The sequence below is a fragment of the Stegastes partitus genome, unplaced genomic scaffold (genome assembly GCF_000690725.1).
Source record: "Stegastes partitus isolate 25-593 unplaced genomic scaffold, Stegastes_partitus-1.0.2 Scaffold68, whole genome shotgun sequence".
NCBI classification, from domain to species: Eukaryota; Metazoa; Chordata; class Actinopteri; family Pomacentridae; genus Stegastes; species Stegastes partitus.
In genome coordinates, this window is record NW_007577799.1 from 726,766 (window position 1) to 747,354 (window position 20,589).

General features: G+C 40.6%; 1 protein-coding gene across 3 annotated transcripts in view; it reads right to left on the bottom strand.

Annotated features, from left to right (window-relative positions):
* ctnnd2a (catenin (cadherin-associated protein), delta 2a) overlaps nt 1–20,589 on the bottom strand; it is a 272,067-nt gene that overhangs the window by 75,422 nt on the left and 176,056 nt on the right. For all 3 annotated transcript variants that reach the window (XM_008276295.1, XM_008276293.1, XM_008276294.1), the window contains 2 exons: nt 12,210–12,342; nt 2,599–2,812 (listed from right to left, as the gene is read on the bottom strand). In XM_008276295.1, coding sequence (XP_008274517.1) covers nt 2,599–2,812; nt 12,210–12,342 — 347 coding nt within the window. The remainder of the gene's footprint in view (nt 1–2,598; nt 2,813–12,209; nt 12,343–20,589) is intronic.

The following is a 20,589-nucleotide window of genomic DNA, read 5'->3' on the forward strand; positions in this document are numbered from 1 at the left end:
TCCTTCCCTTATTTAGTCAGGCCTCCTTCCTTTCCTTTTCATACAAATGCTCATTCTCCCATTTGTTGCTCACTTCTGTCCTCACTCCCTCTCTGCCAACTATATTTCAACATACAGAATCAGTAGTTTGCCTATGGAGAGGAGGTAAAAGCCTGCATCTTTTAATCTTTCCTGTTTCTGCTCAAAATTTCTCACTTCTCCGTGCACCTGCATATCTTTAATTGTCTCTCCCTGTCAAGCTGTATCTCCTGCCTCCGTGCAACTAGTTACAGCAGTGCTAATAGCGGTGAAAAGATTTAAAAAATATAACACTTCCTTCCTTCCTCTCCTGCAGGCTTCATTTTTCTCGCCCCTCTGCCATTCTCCTGTGAGCTGTTATCAATATGTGAGAAGGTTTGTAAAGGGATAGGCGAAAACTCATGCTGGCTCACTAGCTGCCATTGTTGTGATCCGCCAGGTCCCCTTCCCCTCAGAGAGCGGGTGAGCTATGGGAATGCATCCAAGGATGGATGCTTGAAGATGAGGTTCGTGTGCCGCAGAGGAACAATGGGGTCAGAGGTTAAATTGAACATGAGAGGCCCCCGCCGACTTTATCTCGGCGAATGTGGGCAGGTGTTCCGTGTGGTGTTGTGCATTTTGTGTGTTCGAAATTGTGTCTGCGTGCATGAGTGAAAGAGTGTGCTTGTACTTTATCTTTGGAAATGTCCAATCCTCTTGTATGAGCCTGAACATTTCTGTCTTATCTCAGGACTAACCTGGTGTAACAAAGAGGGCAAAGACAGAGAAACAATGATGATACAAGCGCAGCAACACACGGTCGAGCTCAGTGTGATGTGAGACACTGAATCACATGCAACACCGTCAGGCACACGGATAAAGAAAACAAAATAAAAGGTGTGAAAAGGAGCAGGAGCAACATATAGGTAGAGGAGAGAAGAAAAGAAAAAGAGACTATGAGCCGCTGTTGATGCTCCGAACCTGCCAGAGAGAACTGCTGGCGTTCGGGTCACCACCCATCACGGTTCGCAGCTCATGCACTTGGTATTAATCATCGCCAGCTCCTATTTTAGCCTAGCTGCCAGCTGTGTGTGTGTGTGTCTTAACCGTAGATTATTAATTGCTGAATTTCATTAGTATCAAAGATTTTACACCTTTACAGACTAAACCCTTGAGCACATACGCGCAAACACATTTCACACACGGAGACATGCGCACTGTGGTTCATCAGTATTACCTGTCCCGAGGCTTTAGAACCAATGTCATGCTGGAAAATAACTGCAGCTGCACAGTGAGATTACATATTTACTTGATGCAGTGTATGTGTGTGAGTGTGCGCATCTGTGTGTCTTTGTTAAGCAAAGAGGGATGCGGTGCTGTGCTGGTATTTTCTACTCCTCTTCTAGAATATTAAATTCTTAGTGGGAGGCATATTGCAAAAAATATTTCAGGAGAAATGAAGATAAAATTATATCAGCCCATGTAATGCGTGTGGGTGTTAAAATTTAATCTATACATCTTTTGCCTACGCGTATTTGTAAGTGTGTTTGCGTGAGTGTATATGCATTTAGAAGTTTGTGTGCGTGGGCTTGTGTGCCGCTGCAGTGTGGTGCGTGTGTTTCGACTGCAGAGGGTAACTTGTACTGTTCATGCCCTCAAGGTTAAAACAAGACTGACCAACAACTGTGAAACACCACACTTGCCAGTAGGGACTTAAATGCGAGGTGGGCACCTTCAGATTTTTGTAACTGCACGCTTACACAAGCTCAAAAATCACCTTTAGAAACTGATCCTGCATTACAACTTAACCATCTGAAAAAAATATGTGAAAACAAAAGTCACACTAAAACAACAAAACATAAAAAGTCAGGACACATAACAACAACTACAAAAAAAATCCTCTAAGGATAAATGATGTTCACAAACATCATTGGCTGCCTCCTCTGCATTCTTTCTTGAAATCATGCCTTTGAGTCCTATTATTCTGCAGCAGAGAACTGTGATTGAATATTAAATGTCATTCAGGTGAACGCTGAATTGTTTGACATCTGAAGAAGCTCAAGATGAACAGCCTTGGTTTCTAGTGTGTGAATAGTAACCCTTTCTGAAGAATACTTGTTCAGTGACAGTTGAATGTATAAATTCCCCGAGAAGTAAAGTCACCCAGCTGAACTGGCGCCGTCAAGGCCAAATGAGACTGGAATACACGATTCCCAATGTAAAAGTACGCGTCTGTTTCCACAGCAGTGTGTGCTTCCTATGTATGTGTGTGTACTAGAAAATGTAATGTTCAGGACTGACTGAATCTACATAATTAAAATGACTCAGAAGAACAGTCAAACTGTAGTCTACTAAAATCAGTCAGTATGAAGTTTAACCACAATTAGATTTAAAAATTTAACAAAACTAAAAGAGAGAAAAGAGATCTTTTTTTTTTACACTTCACTTCATATTTTTTATCCAATCCACACATCCATATAACACGATATTACATATGCACACACATACATACCACTATGACCTCTCCTGAGGCCTTACAGATATACTCCTGCTCATATACGTGCTGTAAAGTGAAGTATATGTTTTCTACAGACAGCGTACCTGTGACCAGCTCTCTGATTTCCACATCTCCAGTCTTCCTCAGCAGACGGACCAAGGCAGGAATTCCCCCACAGTTCTTCAGGGTCACTTTGTTCTCGTCGTTGGCCTTGCCATACACCAGGTTCCTCAAGGCGCCGCAGGCACTGCGGTGGACCTCGCTCATCCTGTGATCGAGCAGGTCAACCAGCAGCTGGATGCCTCCCTGTCTGCGGATCTGAGAATCAAAGAAACTGAATCAATGAAAATCACTTATGCTTCCCCCTCAAATTAATAATATGTAGCAAACAAATGTAAAAAATCTTCCCATCAATAAGTAATAAGTTTCGGACACTCACGTCAATGAGCATTCACGCTCAAATGCTTTATAAAGTCACTATTATTCTCTAAAGCTGACACAGAAATGATTGTTATAGCTATGAAACACAATGTTGTTAGTCAATGCTTGGCTAATTTGTCGTTGTGGGTAGTGTGTGCTGTATGTAGCATGTGTTAGTGTGTGTGTCTAATCTTTAGTATCTGTCAGTCCTGCCAATCAGATTAACAACCCAAACATATAATGACGCAGCTAATGACTGTGCTTTCAGAAAAATGACAATTATGCTGATGAGGCAAGAGGGGGAAAGCATATAATCTAATTAAAATACAATATTTTTTTGGTCTCTCTTGTGCATTTCTGCTGTAGTATCTGTGTCCTGCTCTGCTTCATCATCTCCTATTTTCACGTGTCCGTTTCTTTCTTCTTAATTCTTTGCCTGTCATTCTTTATTTATTTATTTATTTTTAATTTTTTTTTACAGCTGTCTGGTTTACACTTCTTTGCGTGATCATGCTTATGTTTTTTTGGAAATCTGCTAAATGAAAAAAAAAAAATAGGTGAGAGGCAAAACTACTTTTTAGGCAACTACCGGTAAATGTTTTGAAGTAACATTATTTAATAATCGAGCAAATTAGTGTGTGCTTTATGCAATAAAAAGCAATGTAAACATTTACATTCATATAATTTAAATTATATCACAGCAGAAACCTAGATTTTACTTCAAAGCCAAAGAGGTATTCATGGATGTTAAAAGTCAAAAGATCTTGATGATGAAGATGGTTAAAACTTTTGTAGCAAAAAAATGAATAATATAACATAATTTTTTAAATTAATTTAATTAATTAAATTCCAGCTTTGAATATAAAGCTGTACTATAGAGTATTAATATAAAGATATTGATATTCAAAAATGGTGCTTTAATTTTGTTGTGAAGACCAGAACACACCTTTTAAAGCACCATTTAATCCTCTGCTCCTTTGACGATATGATTTAAAAGCTAGTTCCCATAATATTATTGAGTACGGAGATTAGCACACCACACCATCTCACTATGCACTTTTAAGCCTATTTAGGACGTTTGGGATCTTTTGGACCCCAGGCCATTTGGTTTGGGTGACAGGTATTGTTTTTTATTTTATTTTTAAAGATTTTATTTTCTCTTTTAGTATAAAAAGAGGGACATTTGTCATGTATGTGGAATCAAAAATACGTCAACTTATCAGAAAATGTATTTAACATTGTATAAATGTCTATAATGAATACCAACAAATATTTCCAGTGGACCCTGAAAGACCTTCTACGTATGGCAACATGAAAGTCCTGAATAGGGTTAACATATGATCAGAGGATAATGATACACTGGACTTACAGGGTTTTGTAAAAGGCCTTTATCAGCACAAGTAGAAAACTTGATTCCAGACTTTAAATCATCAACCATATATCAAATTTGGTCAGTGATTCAAATATGAATGAATGAAGTGAAACAAAATGACAAAAACCAAATTAATAAAAGAGCAAACATTGGAACATTATCAAAATTATGGGTTAAATAAGGTGTAGCGAGTAGAACTACCCAGAAAACTCAAGAATTGTTGTCAAGAAAAGTGCCAACATTCTGTCACGGCACACTCAGCAGACTCAGTGACTATTGTTCATCCTTCATTCATGCACATAATGTGTCTTCCTACATGCCGTGTCTTCGGCTTTGACTTGTTTTCAGCCTATATCTGCCACCAAAAAGCAGGCACAGGAGGATAAAGTGGAGGAATTTTGAATAGTTGGGTGCTCTTTCTCTCTGACCCCAAACCACTGGGTAAGTCTGTAACCAGCTTCTTAGTTATGCTGTGTGAATCTATTTTGTCCTGGTTATGTAAATACAAAAAAAAAAGACACATACACATATGAAATAGGAGAAATAAAAAAGCCACTCAGTGCTGATTTATGATTATATCCTCATTTGTTAAGAGGGTGAGGCAGTCAGCCCTATTAGCCCAGTAGGGATCACAATGAGGGCATTGTGGCGTTACACGTAATGCCTCCCCCCCATGGTGCTACACATATTGCCATCGCACTATGGTGCTACACATATTGTTTTCTCCCTATGCTTGTGCTTTTTAAACCCTCCCACATCGCTCCTCCACTGCAGGGATCTTCATCAGCCCTCAGGGGGCCAAAGAGCTTAAATCAGCCCATGTTTGGTCCAGTCGACAGGGTTGAAGTACTAATCACTAGAAACAGGCTGCTGCGATCACCAGGAGACTAGTAGGAACATGGACAGAGCAACTGGTGTGTCAGACAGAATGAGAGAGAGCATGTCTCTTACGCTTCCACTTTTATTTAATCTCTGAAGTACTGCAACTGATAGACTTACTCAGCCATATAACTCAAAGTTTTTCACAGCTAACTGCGTCATCAAATTTCTTGAAACCCTTTGATTTTTCTGCACAGTCTCCTCCAGTTTTGGCACATTAAGCACAGAACATAATTCTGTTTCATTGTGCAGCGCCAGGTGGATGGACTTCACCATACAAAGTGGTTGACAGCAACAATTAGGTTCCATGAAAGGACTTCAAGGTCCATTTCTGTGAATATCTCTGGAACTCAAACTTTTGACATGACTAGGTTGAAGACTGGTTTGAAGGTGACGTGAACTTAAGTTTGACTTCTTCATAGCAAAAACTTAAGTGAGAAAGAGAATGAGGGTGAAGGGAGGAAAAGAGAGCACGAGAGAGTGACGTGGGGTAGAAAAGGATGGAGGTGTTTCATGACACAGCAGGAGTTTATCGAGCAAAATGACTTTGCTTATCTATTCAATTAAAATGGATTAAGGAATGCAATGAATGGCAAACTAACCTTGCTCGATTGGCCACACAATTTCCTCAGCCTGATTTGCTGTCCCTCTTATGCCCTCCAGTCCTCACCTCTGCTCCTCTCCTCCTCCCTCAGTTCCCCTTCCCTTTCTCCTGTGCTGATCTCTGCACCTCTCCCCTCTCCCTCTTTATGTTTGTGTCACAGTTAATCTGTTATTCCATGAAAGCCATAGTGCTATTACTTTGTATTGCCTCTGAGCTACCTACAAGGCTTGCCAATACCACTACGCCTATTCCTCTATTCCATGTAAAGAAGATTAGAAGCGCAGATTGATTTGTCTTTGTCTCTCGCTGTTCCGTGGCGGCCACGGCTTTTGGTAACCCATAGCGACAGCATTGCCTTGGTAACAGTTAGCACTGGTGACAGCTGGGATTGTGGGAATCAGAGGTGCTGCCGGCATAAAAGCTGGTAGCGGGATACACGTGTGACACATACCTGGGACGGTGGCATGTGAAGCTTACCAAGCGTGTATGAGTCACCACATATGGAACATCAACACTAATCATTAGCAGCGTGCAGACAGTTTACTGCTTGCATGTGAGTGTGGCGACGGAGTGAAGATGTAACACATCTTTCAACCTTTTGTGCATGTCCACACACACACGCAGGCATCTACACATGCAAAGGCTTTTGTTTTTACCTGACACTTAGCCAAGGGCTAACTGCGTTTTAGAGCCTTTCAACCTTGAGCTAATTGAGTTCCTGGCCCTAGGCTAACATTTCCCTCTGGAGTATTCTAAACTGGGCCGAACAAGGCATTAACCTCTGGTTACCTAATATTGTTCAGAGGCAGGGACACAGCTAATTCTTGCAGAATTATCAACAGTAAGACTTACAGCTGGGAAAACCTTCCACTAGAAGAGTAAACAGCAAAGGAAACACAAACCCCACTCCTCTTTGTAGCGCTCAACAGTCCACATATGTGTGTGTGTGTGTGTGTGTGTGTGTTGTAAAGTAGGCGGTCCACATAAATGTAATACTGACGTATGAACATTCATAAAGAAGGGCATTTCTAACTTTTTTAAGCTCAGTAATGGAGGAAACAGAGTGGAAAGTAATGGATAAGTAAGTAAAACTTTGTACTCTACACCGCTACACAAAAAAGAACAAATCAAACGCAGTTTCTAAAAGTTAAGTGGAGGATAGTAAAATCCTGAGGCTTAAATGATCCTTCACTGATGGATCACTAAAACAGGCCAGTTTAAGCTAAAAAATAAAAATGTGATTAAAGTATTTTCAATAAAAGCTCATAAATGAGCCACACTTCAGCATATTGCTGCCAGTGGTGGTGCAACACTTACATAATTGCCAATGTGAAAAAAAAATACTTCTGCTACAACACTCAAAACGTGATCAGGGTGGACTACATATGCACACAGAGGGATGGGAGGACACACTGTGTTTGCAGTATCTTCGATGAATCATACGCCGTCTTTCACACTGATGTCTGTTGAACTCATATTTGCAGCTTTTGCAGTCAAGGCCTAAACATCTAAAACCAGATAGTTATTTATTTATTTTTTTGGTTTTATCTTCTACTTGGTTTTTGTGGGAACAGTGAGATTATACTTTCACTCTAACAATCTGGAGCCCCTGTAAGATCAATGTGTTTATGCTGCTCCGTATAATGAAGTTGAATTAGTGTAAAAAAATAAAGTGAAAATCATAAAAAAAAGTGGGAGGAGGACAAATAAAGGTAGCTGATACCAAAACAAAGTGGGGGAGGAACCGAGTAATATAAGGAATCTATGTAGAAAGAAACAAAACCGATATGTTTGACGGAGAGAGGGGGTGGGGGGTTTGAGGGAGACAAATGACACAGAGTCAGGGGGAACATTCCTCCCCCTTCAACCGGTCTGTTGGATAAATGGATATCGACATGGCTGCTACCCAAAATGAATTACTGATGTAACTGAACTTTAGTGTGACACCGTGTGTTTCGTTTTGGCGCACCTAAAGGGGGATGCATGAGCTACAATGTTGACGGTTGTGTGTGTGTGTGTGTGCGGTATATTGCGGGGGGCTTCTATGTATGTGTGTGTGTGAAGTGTACTGTATGTGTGTAGAGCAGCTATAAATGATACTGAAGATGAATTTGCCAAGCTGTCTCTGTGGCCTAGGCTGCAGCCACACTTCCATCAGCCCTGCCACACACACCCACACACACACACACACACACGGGAGCCCACACACTCTCTCTTTCTTTTTTGTTCTTTCAGTGCATCTGTTTCGACAGGAGCATATGTAACGGCAGAAAGCAGAAGTACATATTCTCACACTGTCACATCTTCACTTTTATACTCAAATGCACACACCTGCGTCGAAACAAGCAAATGTACACACACAAATGCCATCCATCCAGAGACAAACTGCTGCCTTAATCATCCTTCTTGACACTTCCCAACGCCACAGACGGCACTCTTGTTACCTGACCTAAGATAACAGAAAGCAATATTCTTTTGTTTTTCTTGACGTTTTTCTGCTCTCCCTTTTGATGTTGTTTTTGTTCTCATCTCTCTCCGTCTCTTTGCCCCTACAGTGTATCTCTTTAGCGATGAATAGCAGCCACGCTGTGGCTGTGTTTAGCTGATCAATGTGTCCCTTGTCATCTATGTACTGTCAAGCTGACTGCAAATAAGTAAAAGGCCTTTTGATCAGTGCTCATCACATATTATCTCTGCTATAGCATCTACATCTATAATGTATGTTAAACCTTGAATCCCCTTGCATGTAGATACAAGAACCAAGTACTTTTTTAAATAATAACATTCAATAACTCTGTGATTTGATCATTAAAAATGACAGTAGCTGCCGTAGCCTTTCATTGATCTATTTTATGAAGCAATAAGCCAATTAAAGCTTTGATTTATAGTTTCTTTTACAGAATAGCTACAAGAGTTGAAAGTACAGCGCATGAAGTGATGTAATGAAATCACAACTTATTACAGGAAGATATCAGATTTGAAGAACAATAAATTTTAAGGTGACTGGTCGCTATTCTATTAATAGAGGGAGTGCTTTAGTATTGCTAAGTAATGTCTTAAATCACCTGCCACACTTCACCAAGATGACCATGATTCAGTTCGATTTTGTGGTAATTATTATTTCGTAAGAGTAGCTGTCACACTTTTAAATAGCATCTCTGATTTGGTAATGAAGAGGCATTGATTGGTAAATAATGAATGTGATGAACAACCATTAAAGCCGTGATTGTCTGAGTGTTTAGAGGGTACCTAAAAACCAAGATATTTTCTTAACACCCGAAGCTGTGAAACTAAAATAGGATGGAGAAGTGATGCTGCTGGTCACATGACCCCTAAAAAGGAACCATTTTTATATGCGCAGAGGAACTCCTTGTCCTTTACAAAAGTATTCTGCCAAGTTTGGGCAAAAGAAAATAACATGTCACCTTAGCTGCCAGTGGAATACATATTCAACGACTGCTGTCAGGTCATTTTTAAAACAGGCAATCCTCCAAATGAGCACAAACATTTCACACCCTGCACAAGTTAGTCACTAAAGCACCACTTTGTTAACATGCGATATCGGAGAATGCAAGGAGGTTGTATGACATCCCACATATGCCTCATGTAGACAGCGTTGTACATTTGATGCACAATTTCACATGATGAAAGAGATGGATGCAAAATAAGTACAAGAATTTAAATTTCTTTACAGAACTAAATATGCATTTAACCACAAAAAGCTAAACCCTATCCTCTGAACTCCAAAACACACCAACAGCATTGAAACGCAGGATATCTTTGCAAAAATGAAACCAGTTATCAAGGAAGCTGTGAAAACATAAGGACTGACAGGTTTTCAACTTTCAAAAGGTCCTTGAACTCCTTGTCTGTGACATGCCGTTTCATCTGGAAACTTAGCGAAACTTAAGCTTAAAATTGTGATTTCTTTAAAATCACTAAAAATCTCTATAGTATGTAGAGTCACCAGTTTATGTTCCAGTATGTCCAGTTTTATGTTCCCTGTTAGTCATAGTTGTACTCTATCTACAGAGGTGCTGGACTTCATATTGCAGTGAAAAATATACCCGCAAGGAGTAAAAATGTGACAGGAGCAAAGAAAAAAAAAATGTCCAGAAATTACTTTTTATAGGTTTTATAGGGTTAAAAAACAAATCATTTTTCTAATCTTTGTATTCAATAGAAGCTTGGTCACCATTGAAGGCTTGTGAAAACGATGGTGTTTCCTCTGAATAATTACAAGAAGAAACTGTTTCTGTAACTGGGTTGAAGTGGAAATAGTAAACTCTCCTACTGGTCCTCTAGTGATTAACAAGACAGTTGGGTATTTTTTTGCCCGCTGATAGCAGTTGGAGTCGAAGCGTATGTAGCTTTTGTAAAGGAACAAAGACAAGCATATACACATTTTCAAATCCTCAACTGCTACGATGAAAAAAAAAAAGTAGTTCTGTCACAACCTTGAAGACAAGTCAAGAGGTTCGCTGCACAAAAGCGACAATTTTATTACCTTTAGCATGCAAGCAGAAGAAGCATTAATAGTACAACCAAACCAATGCCAATTAACAGACTCTCTTATGGAGCCATGAAATGTGTCTTTATTCTAATCTGAAAATTCATTTCAACATTATTTTGATTGAAATGAAATGAATGCCGTCAGCTATAAATGAAGGTGCGAGGAAAAAAAAAGAAAGAAAAAGCCACCAGTGCACATCAAGATGTTCCAACAAGCGCTCCATCATGAATAAGGCGGCTCTATAGCAGAAATTCACATATGAATTACAGCATCTGAGGAGGACAAAATATAATACGATAAAAGGCTCTTTGAAACACTTTAGAAAAAAAAAAAGTCACGAAAGCGGTAGAAATATTTTCACTTCTGAATATGACAAGAACAACAAAAGAAAATCAAAAAAAAGTAAGCACGCTGGCAGCAGTCAGGGGTTAATTGCTCTGTTTCACGGTAAACAAGGTTTCAGAATAAATTCTATTCTTATTTACTATAAAGTCGTTTTTCGAAGAGTTTTGCAATATCTTCCCTCAACATACGAATCATTCCCATATTTGGCTTCTCGATCGTCAGTCAAGTTTGTTTTTCATTAAAGACGGTTTCAGAAACACGGCTGAAGGCACATTTCTATGTGTGCCTCATTGCATCATGATACAGCTGTCGCATTGTTGTCGCGCTCATTATTCACATGTGGCAATTTGTGCACGTATGCGGGGCAAACACTGTGTATACCTGCACCTTTGTTTGATGTGATCTCAAGTGTTCAATTTGACCAGCTGATATCTCTTTTGGTGTAAATAGTGTTTAGCAGCGTCTTGCAGGCTGATGAAGGCGCGCCAAAGCATCTACTGTCAAGGCACAGTTATTTTCATTATCGCTGGACACCTCCATTCAGGCAATAATTACACCCATTACAAAAGACACGAACACTTTGGTTTCTTTCATTGCCACGCGGATGATGGAGAGGGAGCGGAATGAAGTGTGATGTTTTTGTATGTACGTGTGATTGCATATATTTTATTTGTATATGTGTGTGTGTGGGTGGGTAAGTGGATCGATGTGAATGAAAATTAGCCTTGTCTTTTTGTTTACATGTCTAATTGCCTTTCATTTGCAGATAGTTAATATTAATTTTTTTTCTTTTTTTTCTTTTTTCTTTTTTACAGTTTGCATATTGAATTTGTAGGGTCGTGATTTATGTCCATTTGCATACCTGCACACACTGTGCTGGTGCGCATTCCTTGGCGTTTGCGTGTGAATGAGTATTGTAGCAATTGTGGCATCACTCGTCAATGAGGTTGCAGTAGCAGCTATTGACTGTCTCTGCTGAAATTAATTTCATATAGAAAAAAAATGTCAATGCCCCTCGCTCGCATGTACTGGTAAATTGATTCTGAGGTAATGCAGGGTGGGGAGGGGTACATGTGTGCGTCTCCAGGGGCAATTGAAGAAAGAGAAAAAAGGATCTGCAAGTCTGAATGCGATTGCATCTGCGTGTGCCACTGCCATTGTCTTAGCGTACCAGTAGCTTTATTAAAGGGTTTATTAGAGTGTTTCAAAGGGGCTTCCCTACAAAATTGCTTTTGAGAGACAAACTTGCTGCTTTGGGACTAATTGAACTTTATTGCCTCTACAGAGACAACTCAGTAGAAGGCACAGCTTAAGGACGGAGATTACGGCGAACTTCATCATGCAGAACATCAGTGTGGAGCCGGTGAATTAATGCATTATTACTCAAAAGCTTTTCTACGAATTGTTTTGACAGCAACTCATCGGAAAGTATTCACTCTGTTCCTTATACACACATTTTGACTGGTTTTATTATCCAAGTTACAATCGCTCTCTTCTTTGCAACAGTGATTTTAATCAAAACTCAACACGAAACACTCACACACACACACACACACACACACACACACACACAGATACAAACCTCAGCTTTGATCTTGTTGTCTCCGAAGCAGAGATGCTGTAGGTAAGCTGCAGCGTTGGACTGCACCGATGGGAACTGGTGCTGTAACATCTGGATCACCTCTGGCAGCTCCGGATCCCTCCACCCAAACTCTCTGCAGAGAGACAGACAGATAGAGACTCTTTGATTCCTTCGGCACGTTAACAAAGCATCTCGCTGAAACTCAAGAGATTACCTGAAAGTAGTCCAATAAAATCACTCCTCTCAACATACCCACAGCTAAAGACACTCAACCATTAACTTCCACGGCTACACAGAGAAAGACAAACAGACACATAAAAAGGCATCGTATGAATGAAAGCGAGAGATTTAAATGTCAGAATCCACTTTGTTCTGTTTTCAACCAAAAAATAAATAAAAAAAATCTCTTAAGGGAAAGAGCTTTAGAAGCTAAGCAACACAGTGGGACAGAAATGATGCAAATCACTCGCTGAATGCCCAATTTGCCAAAACATTGTTATTTTCCATCCATCACAGGCGCAGGGAATGAGAGCAGGTAAAGATGAGGCCATAGGTTAAGCTGTTGGCATCTGTGAACACTTTCAGAAATAAATGGGGAAAAACCTGACACAAACAGTGTATGTATTGTAGTATAGTAGAAAAGGGGTTGGATTTTCCTTGAATAGCACAGTGACTCTTCAACTCTTCTTAGCCAGCTACTTCAACACATAGAGAGTTCATAAACAGCTGTGTTCATAAGTATAACAGTGGCAACCATGCCTGACAAAGACACTTCAAACACCCTTAAGAAGTGGCTGACACATACAAGGATGCTAGAGATTAATATATTGAAGGGCAAGCTAAAGGACTTCAGTTTAGCTGCAACTTTATACTGATGTGGTGAAACACAACATGAGGTAACACAAATAAAGAGGATTTCAGTACAATAAGAACAAGGAAGCTTGAAAATAAAAGGAGACAAACAGTCTAAAGAACTGCACAGCACAGCGTTAGTGCTGCCTGCATACTGTCTGCAGCGTGAGCGGTGTGAGTTATGTTTCATACTTTCTACCATTAGAAGTTTACACTCCTATGAACACAGTGGACAAAGTGAAATAAATGTTTTGTCCCTTGGTAATAACCAGGAAATGGTCTCCTTTATTGTATTATCCCCTGCTGATAATTGTTTTGCTATGGTTCTCCAAATGAGGAAATTATGAGTGTGTGAGAAAGTGTGGGCGACTGCGAGTGCACACGCGTGCACGAGTGTGTGTCGCCACAATCTACTGTAATATTTTCTTCAATAACCACTATGTAAACTGTTTTACTGCTATGTCCTCTCTCTCTCTTTCTCTCAGCGCTTTCAGAAAACTGTCAACTCTCCATGTGATCTGCCAAAAACCTATGTTGAAATTTTGCGCCTTCCATCGATCCCTGTGTTTGTGGATTGATTTTGTTGTTTCTGCCTTCATGCTTCCTGTTCTGTGGCAAAATGCGGCTCACTGTAATCCCCATCAAGCTATCGTGAAAACCGAACTGATTTATTTTGCCTCTTAGCTCGGCCGGCCCGAACATGAAAATGTGGTAAATATGGGATAATTGACCTGCCTGGGGAGTTAAAATTGAAGAGGGCAAAGGATCGTGTGTATGTATGTTCATCCGAACTTTTCTTTTTTTTTTTTTTCTTTTCTTTTTTTTTGCACAGCAGCAGAAAATGAAGGCTCGACACAGCTGCTCTCATCTTTGTTGGATCAAGCGAATGCGTCTATGAAACATCTGTGAAAAAGCAGAGCATTCACAGGGAGTAAACATGGCTCTCAAAGATAAAGCAAGCTCCAGCGTGGACAGCTCTTTATCTGCCGAATGATAAGTGTTCATTCAGCCAGAAAGCAGGACTGAAGGAGGGAGGTAGAGGAGAGATAGAGAGAGGGAGGAAGAGGGAGGGATTCCCAAGGCATTTAGGGGATTTAGGAGGAGAGACCCTCAAACAGCGTTCCTTAAATCACACAGCCAGATACCATCAGGGCAGTTTGTTTGTTTATGTGTGTGTATGGGTGTGTGGCGAGATTAAGATAGGATCATGATGTGTATTTATGTGGACACAATTGCCTCTGTGCCTGTTAGTACCTGTCTGTGTGTATTTGAGTGCATGTGTGTGTCTGTGTGTGTGTGTGTGTGTGTGTGTGTGTGTGTGCACTTGCAAGTGTATTCATATTCATGTGTGTCTGTACTTCAGTGTAACAGACGATGTGCTGATGTGCATGCCTGTATGTGTGTGTGCCATCCATCCCCTGCAGCCCCCCCAGCTCTGTCAGTGTAGTTAATAGAAAGCAGAGTGATCTGCTGATAAGATAAGCATCATGGCTCGCCATTAATTAAAAACCCCTGGTAGGGAGAGAGAGAGAGAGGGAGAGAAACAGAGCAGAGGGAAGAAAGAGGGAGCCAGTGAGACACAGAGGGAGAATGAGAATGAGGAAAGAAAGTTAAGGCGGAAAAAAAAAAGAAAAAACCAAAAGACACAGCATTCGGGGGCAACTGTGGGCACAACAGGCAAGAAGAGGCTGACAGGAGAGGGGGGAAAGAAAACAAAAAAAAAAAACCTTCAGATGAGATGCCAGTCATGTCAACACAGGTGCTAATGAGAGCTATAGCCCTGGTAGACGCACCGCCAGGCGACATGCCAGTGATGTGAAACAGCAGGATGCAAACAGAGAGGAAAACAGCCTGTAAAAGGGAAAACTGATCAAAGTGGCAGTGCCAACAAAACTGCGGGATTCAAACTAAATGCTCACGCAGCTTTTGAGGAATCTGCACCACAATATGCTTCCGCTTCTGTGCCATATTCTTGATGTTGCTTTATGGTTTTGTGCCTCGTGTGGCAATAAACGCCAGGCGTGACAATTTGTTGACTTGGCTTTTTCATACCTGAGCTATGTGTTGTTGATAGGACACACCGGTGGGTATGAGAATAAATTAGGTGGTGCTGCTGCAGCACAGAGCTCCGCGATCCTGGTTAGACGGGTTACTTTGCCATTTCTTGAGGCGAGCGGAGGCGTGATGCAGCAAAATACTTTCAATGGAAACACTAGGTATGGCAGGCGAGCAGTCTGACATACTGAGAAAAAAGGCAGGTGGCAAGGGGGTTGGTGGGGGGAGAGGGTGGAGGCAGAGACAGAGTGATATAACTGGGACAGAGGAAAAGACTGCTGTGTGATGGTGAGGCTTTGATGCACGCACGCACAGACACACACACACACACACACTGAGGGAGGCAAAATGTGATAGAAAAGTAAAACACATGAAAATAAAAATGCAAGAACTATCACAGATTTTTCTTTGTTTACATAAAACTTCCCTTCCTCGCTCACTCTTTTCATGTCCAGGTCTCATAAGACGGTTGGCTGCTACCCCGTCACAACCCCTGTTAGCGCCAACACGAAGACACATGTGTGCACGCATACCGCGAGAAGACAAAGGTCATCTAATCACAGTCTAAACACACACAAAATAGTGGAGTTCTGCGTTTAATTATGCTAATCTTCACACAGATAGGACAGTGGCTGACAAAACAAATGCAAAAAGGAAAACACTGCATATCCAGTCACACAACGGAAGTGCCACAGGCCTCTAGGGGCAGTTTTTAAGTCATTAGCTTTTCAGTCACTGTGATTATATGGGTGCTGAAGTGGTGTTTTACTCTCCCTGTGTTCTCTCTGTTTTCTATGTTTATCCATGGAGATGAGAGAATACATACCTTGTCATACAGCTTTGTCTTCAACTAACATTACTTGTCTCGCTCTCCGTTGTCTGCCTCTCAGGTGAAAAGCTCACTACTGCCCCTAGAGGCCTGTGGCACTTCCGTTGTTTGACTGGATATGCAGCATTTTGTTTTTGCAGTGCATTTCTGTTTATGCAACGCATCTATGTATATGCAGCTCATTTGTGCATATGTGCATCATTTGCCCCTGTCGACTACCGTAAGATTGGTTTTATTGTTTCCGTTAAAAAATGTTGTTCGTCTTCGTAGAACAAGACTGAAGGTGGGGTGAAAATACATTCAAGTGCTCTCAACAGATCCACAGTTAGGTCTATTTCTGCTGCTTGCAACACTGAAATGCATCCGTAAGATGTTGTAAATTCAACCTGGACCTTAAATGAAGATGGATTAACCAGATATCACATCAAACTATTCAAAAACATTTACAAGACACTGTGATCTCATTCTCCAGCTTTGCATCCAAACAGTGCACGATGGTACACACAGTCCTGAAAACCGAGTGATTTGGGTCTCCTAGCCCGAATCGCATCCATCAGCAGTGCCCCACAATGCATCTGGAGTGACAGCTCCACACAGGAAGCCTGTCCCACTGGCCTTAATCTGATTGGACAAGGCCTGTCATGTCTCTTAACTGATTGGAGGGTCAGGAATGGACAGAATGGCAGTGTGCATACCAAAGCAGATGCTAATTAAGACCTGAGCATCAATCTTCATCACTGCGTTAAGACGGAGGGAAGGCAGAGAGAAAAGAGAAAAGGGCAATCTTGGAAGGAGAGCATGGAGAGAAAAAAGCTGGAAGAAGAGTTTTTCTTCTGTTATTCTGGAGGACCTTAATGAGAGCTTGGCTTTGAGAATAGATATCCATACTGGTTATTAAAGTATTATTTTTGCCTTCCTTTTTAACTCCTGCTAAATGCATCCTCTCCCCCCCCAATACAGTGTTTCTGCCAAATCTCACTTTGACTGTTGATAAGCTCAGGGAGTGGGGGAAAGAAGAACACATGCCTAAGTCTACGTTGGCATATGAGTACATTTCTCAGTGTAATCTCTCTCAGTGTCCTCAATGCAGAACTCTACCTTGAGTGTGCTGTTGTGTTCACACATCAGATCCTCTGTGCACCTGTTCACAGTGTATGCATGTGTGCATGCAAATGCTCCTCCTCTGTGCATCCTCAGGTTGAGTGCATTAGTGAAGGTAAAGTCAATAAGAAAAGACTTTAGCAATTTCACAGATAAACAGCAGCCAGAACAACATGCAGGTGAAAATGCACAAACACTGACTCTAAGTGTAATGTCAGGTCTGTTTTAATTATAAGTGCTACTTCATTAAGATGCTATCCAGGGCAAATCACCAACCCTGTTGATGTGTCTTACTGACAAATGCTTGAAAGTTCAGTTTCTACTTGGAACACAGCCAAAGAGGTGGTATTAGTCTAAATCGCACAAGGTGGTGCTGGCAAACATAGGCAAGAATTTAAGGTGTAAACCTTAATTATGTTACCTTGATAAATGAGAGAATCAGAGTTTTAATCAAATGTAAACAGTACAACATTTATTTTTCCATCTCATCTGGATCCAGCTAAGAATAATGATCTTAATGTATGTCAGCAGAATATCAAAATGCAACCACAGGAGGAACACTACAACATGTCGCTGATACTAATTGCATTTAAATGTTGCTAATTAATAGCGTTCAACATTTTGATAGAAACATAATGCAGCTCAGGTTACTTTCACTGAGAATAGGGAAGATACTGTGGACATTTTCATACATCAACGGAGAGCTGCAGAGTCCATGTCCAATCTTCTGAGTCATTGAAAAAAATAAATTATCCATGACTGTGATCTAACTTTAACCATTCCTTAACCTCATGTACCTTATTCTTCTTTAAGATGCAGAGAAATTAAATAAATAATAATAAAAAAAAAAACACCTGTGTTGCCATTTAGATTGAACATTTTATAAGTTCAACATACATGTTTCACCTGTTAGCATATGTTAACAATTGCAAATTAAATATAAATGCAAAATACTACTGGATTTATGCTATATTTTTATTAACAAAAACACAGCATCAGTTTCAGTCTGCTAAGTAAGTGGCAAATGAAATAATTATAGATATTAGGTTTAACTTGTGTAAAAAGAAACAGAATTAATCTATTGTGACTTTACAAGTTGTTACATATTTGACAAAGAATTTGACAAATGACTTCACTATCGGCTGTATCGAATTTTCTGTATTGCGTCGGCCCTTATGGCCTTTAGCAATATTGTGTGTTTGGCCTGTGCCCTTCTCCTTCGCTCTGCTGCTGCCACTGGAAGAACCAAACAAAAGCCAGAGTCAAGGTGATCAATGAAAAGTCGGGGGAAGAGAAAGACGGTGATGCTCGTCATAGCAGGACAGACAAACTGATATATAGAGATGGGTGTACAGAGCCTGGGATGAAGCCCGTCCAGAAATAAACAGCAGAGAAAAATCTGTGGTGAGTCAGCTACAATGAAAACACCTCATCATCTGTCACCGCCCTCCTCCCTCCTTACCTACCGCTCCTCAGTTACTGATGGCCAAATGGAAATGACTCTGGTAATCACAGATCACCTCTCTCCATGGAAATAGAAAAGTGAGCTGTTAATTCCACACTCAAGGTAAATCATAAAAAAAAGAAGGAAATCAGAGAAGAAAAGCAGATGAGAGAAGAAAATGAAACGCAGAGAGCGCAAAGGAGAGAAGTGATGAATGGGATGGAAAGAAGAAGAGTAGATAGCCTCTCTTCCCCAGTTCTTCACTTCAGGCCCCATGTGACTGTTTTTTTTCCTCCTTTCTGCACATACCACCACCCCTGTTTCTCCCTCACTGTGTCTGGAGTTTTTTTTTCACTGTTCCATGCAGCAACCATACAGAGGAAGAGGGAAAAAAAAAAAAATCAATACACTCTCTCTATGGCATCTTCCAGCTGGGAATAGGAGACTCAGGAGGTTGAATAAAAGTGAACAAAGGACTGAGTGAGAAGAATGAGAGGTGCTGAATGAGACTGACTAACACAGAACGGAGTTACAGATGATAGTGGGAAAAGACCTGGTGATGAATGGACTGTTTGTCATTAGCAAACTCAAATAGAGCTGAGAAAATATATTTTGCATTAAAAATATTGTGAAATACTGTTATGTACTGCTCTAGATGGCATATATTAGACATTATATTGCATTGCTTTGTTGATTTTAAGTAAAGAAATGGATGTTAAAATACGAGTTTCCTGCACTGATCAGTGTGAGGACCAATGCTGCTACAATCAGTAATGAAAAGACATTAAAGCTGATAGCAAAATAATTATGATTCTTCACTGAGTTTAATGGGGAAAAAGGCCAACATTCTTTTGACAAGGTCTTAAATGCATTGCCCTTCATAGCTGTTAAATCAGTAAAACATTTCTTAATGATTTTTAAAGTGCACTTCATCTATAATTCTTGTACAGGTCCTGAGTCAGTAGGAGAAAAGCATTAAATTCTAAGGAGAATTAAAACACAGTGGGGACAGGGTGCTTTTCATGTTTGAGCGTTTCTTCTGGTTCGCTCTATTCTTCCACTGCCCATTGAGCTGCTCTAATGGCCAAATAAGTCACCTATTTACAGCAGTTTACGATGGCTGAGCTTCAACTCTGACCTTTGAAAAACTTGCTCTGGATGCTTAGAAATTAAAATGCTGGAAAATGTCACCTAAGAAAGTCTGAGTGTGTGTATGGTTTTTGTGAGGCTGGTATGGGTGGGGCTGGTGAAGGGGAACATTAATGTGCAGGGCCATGGACCGATTTGCCGGGGTAAGGAAAACACAAACGCCGGCACTAGTCCTTGCAATTAGCTGAACACACAGAATCGGAGGCCTAATCGAATAGGGCATTAAGCTGACAGACAGGTGTTCATTTATCTCCACGCCCAGAGAAGGGTGCGCACACGTGCACATACACAGCCTATTGAATTTATACACACAGTGCAGTTGAGCAAAGATGTGAACTCACATGCACATAAACATCGGGCGACGCACACGGAGACGTACCCACACCAGCACACACCCTTGCATATAGCATTTGAACAGACGCTCTCATATCTACTAAGAGGCAAAAATACACACATATTCACACAGCTATTATCCCGCATTTGCTGATCAGTAATTTTCAGCCCGGTGGCACTATTCCCCCGTTGCACAGCGCAATTACTGGATGTTTACACAGCCAAACAATAGGCCAGTGAAACATACTCTCAGTCAAACATTCATTAGATGGGCCAATAGAAGCTGAGGTGACCCAGACCACTACACTGTATCACATGCCACCCTCATCAAGATTGAGAAGTGTGTTTTACTGTATCTAAAGTAGGAATATAGCATAATATTGTATCCTCACAACATCTGCCCAACTGGAAAACAAAGTGGTTGTTGTAAGACACATATTTGGTATAACACGGCTCTTTCAAGTGGACTATCAAGCTGCTTTCTCACTGGAAAGAACTTTTGCACTCTGGTAGAAAGCAATAACTAGTATTATTGTGTGTCACTACAAGGAGTACGTTTTTTTTTATATATACAGTTTAACAGAGAAGAGATGATGCCTTATTTATAATGTTTTTTT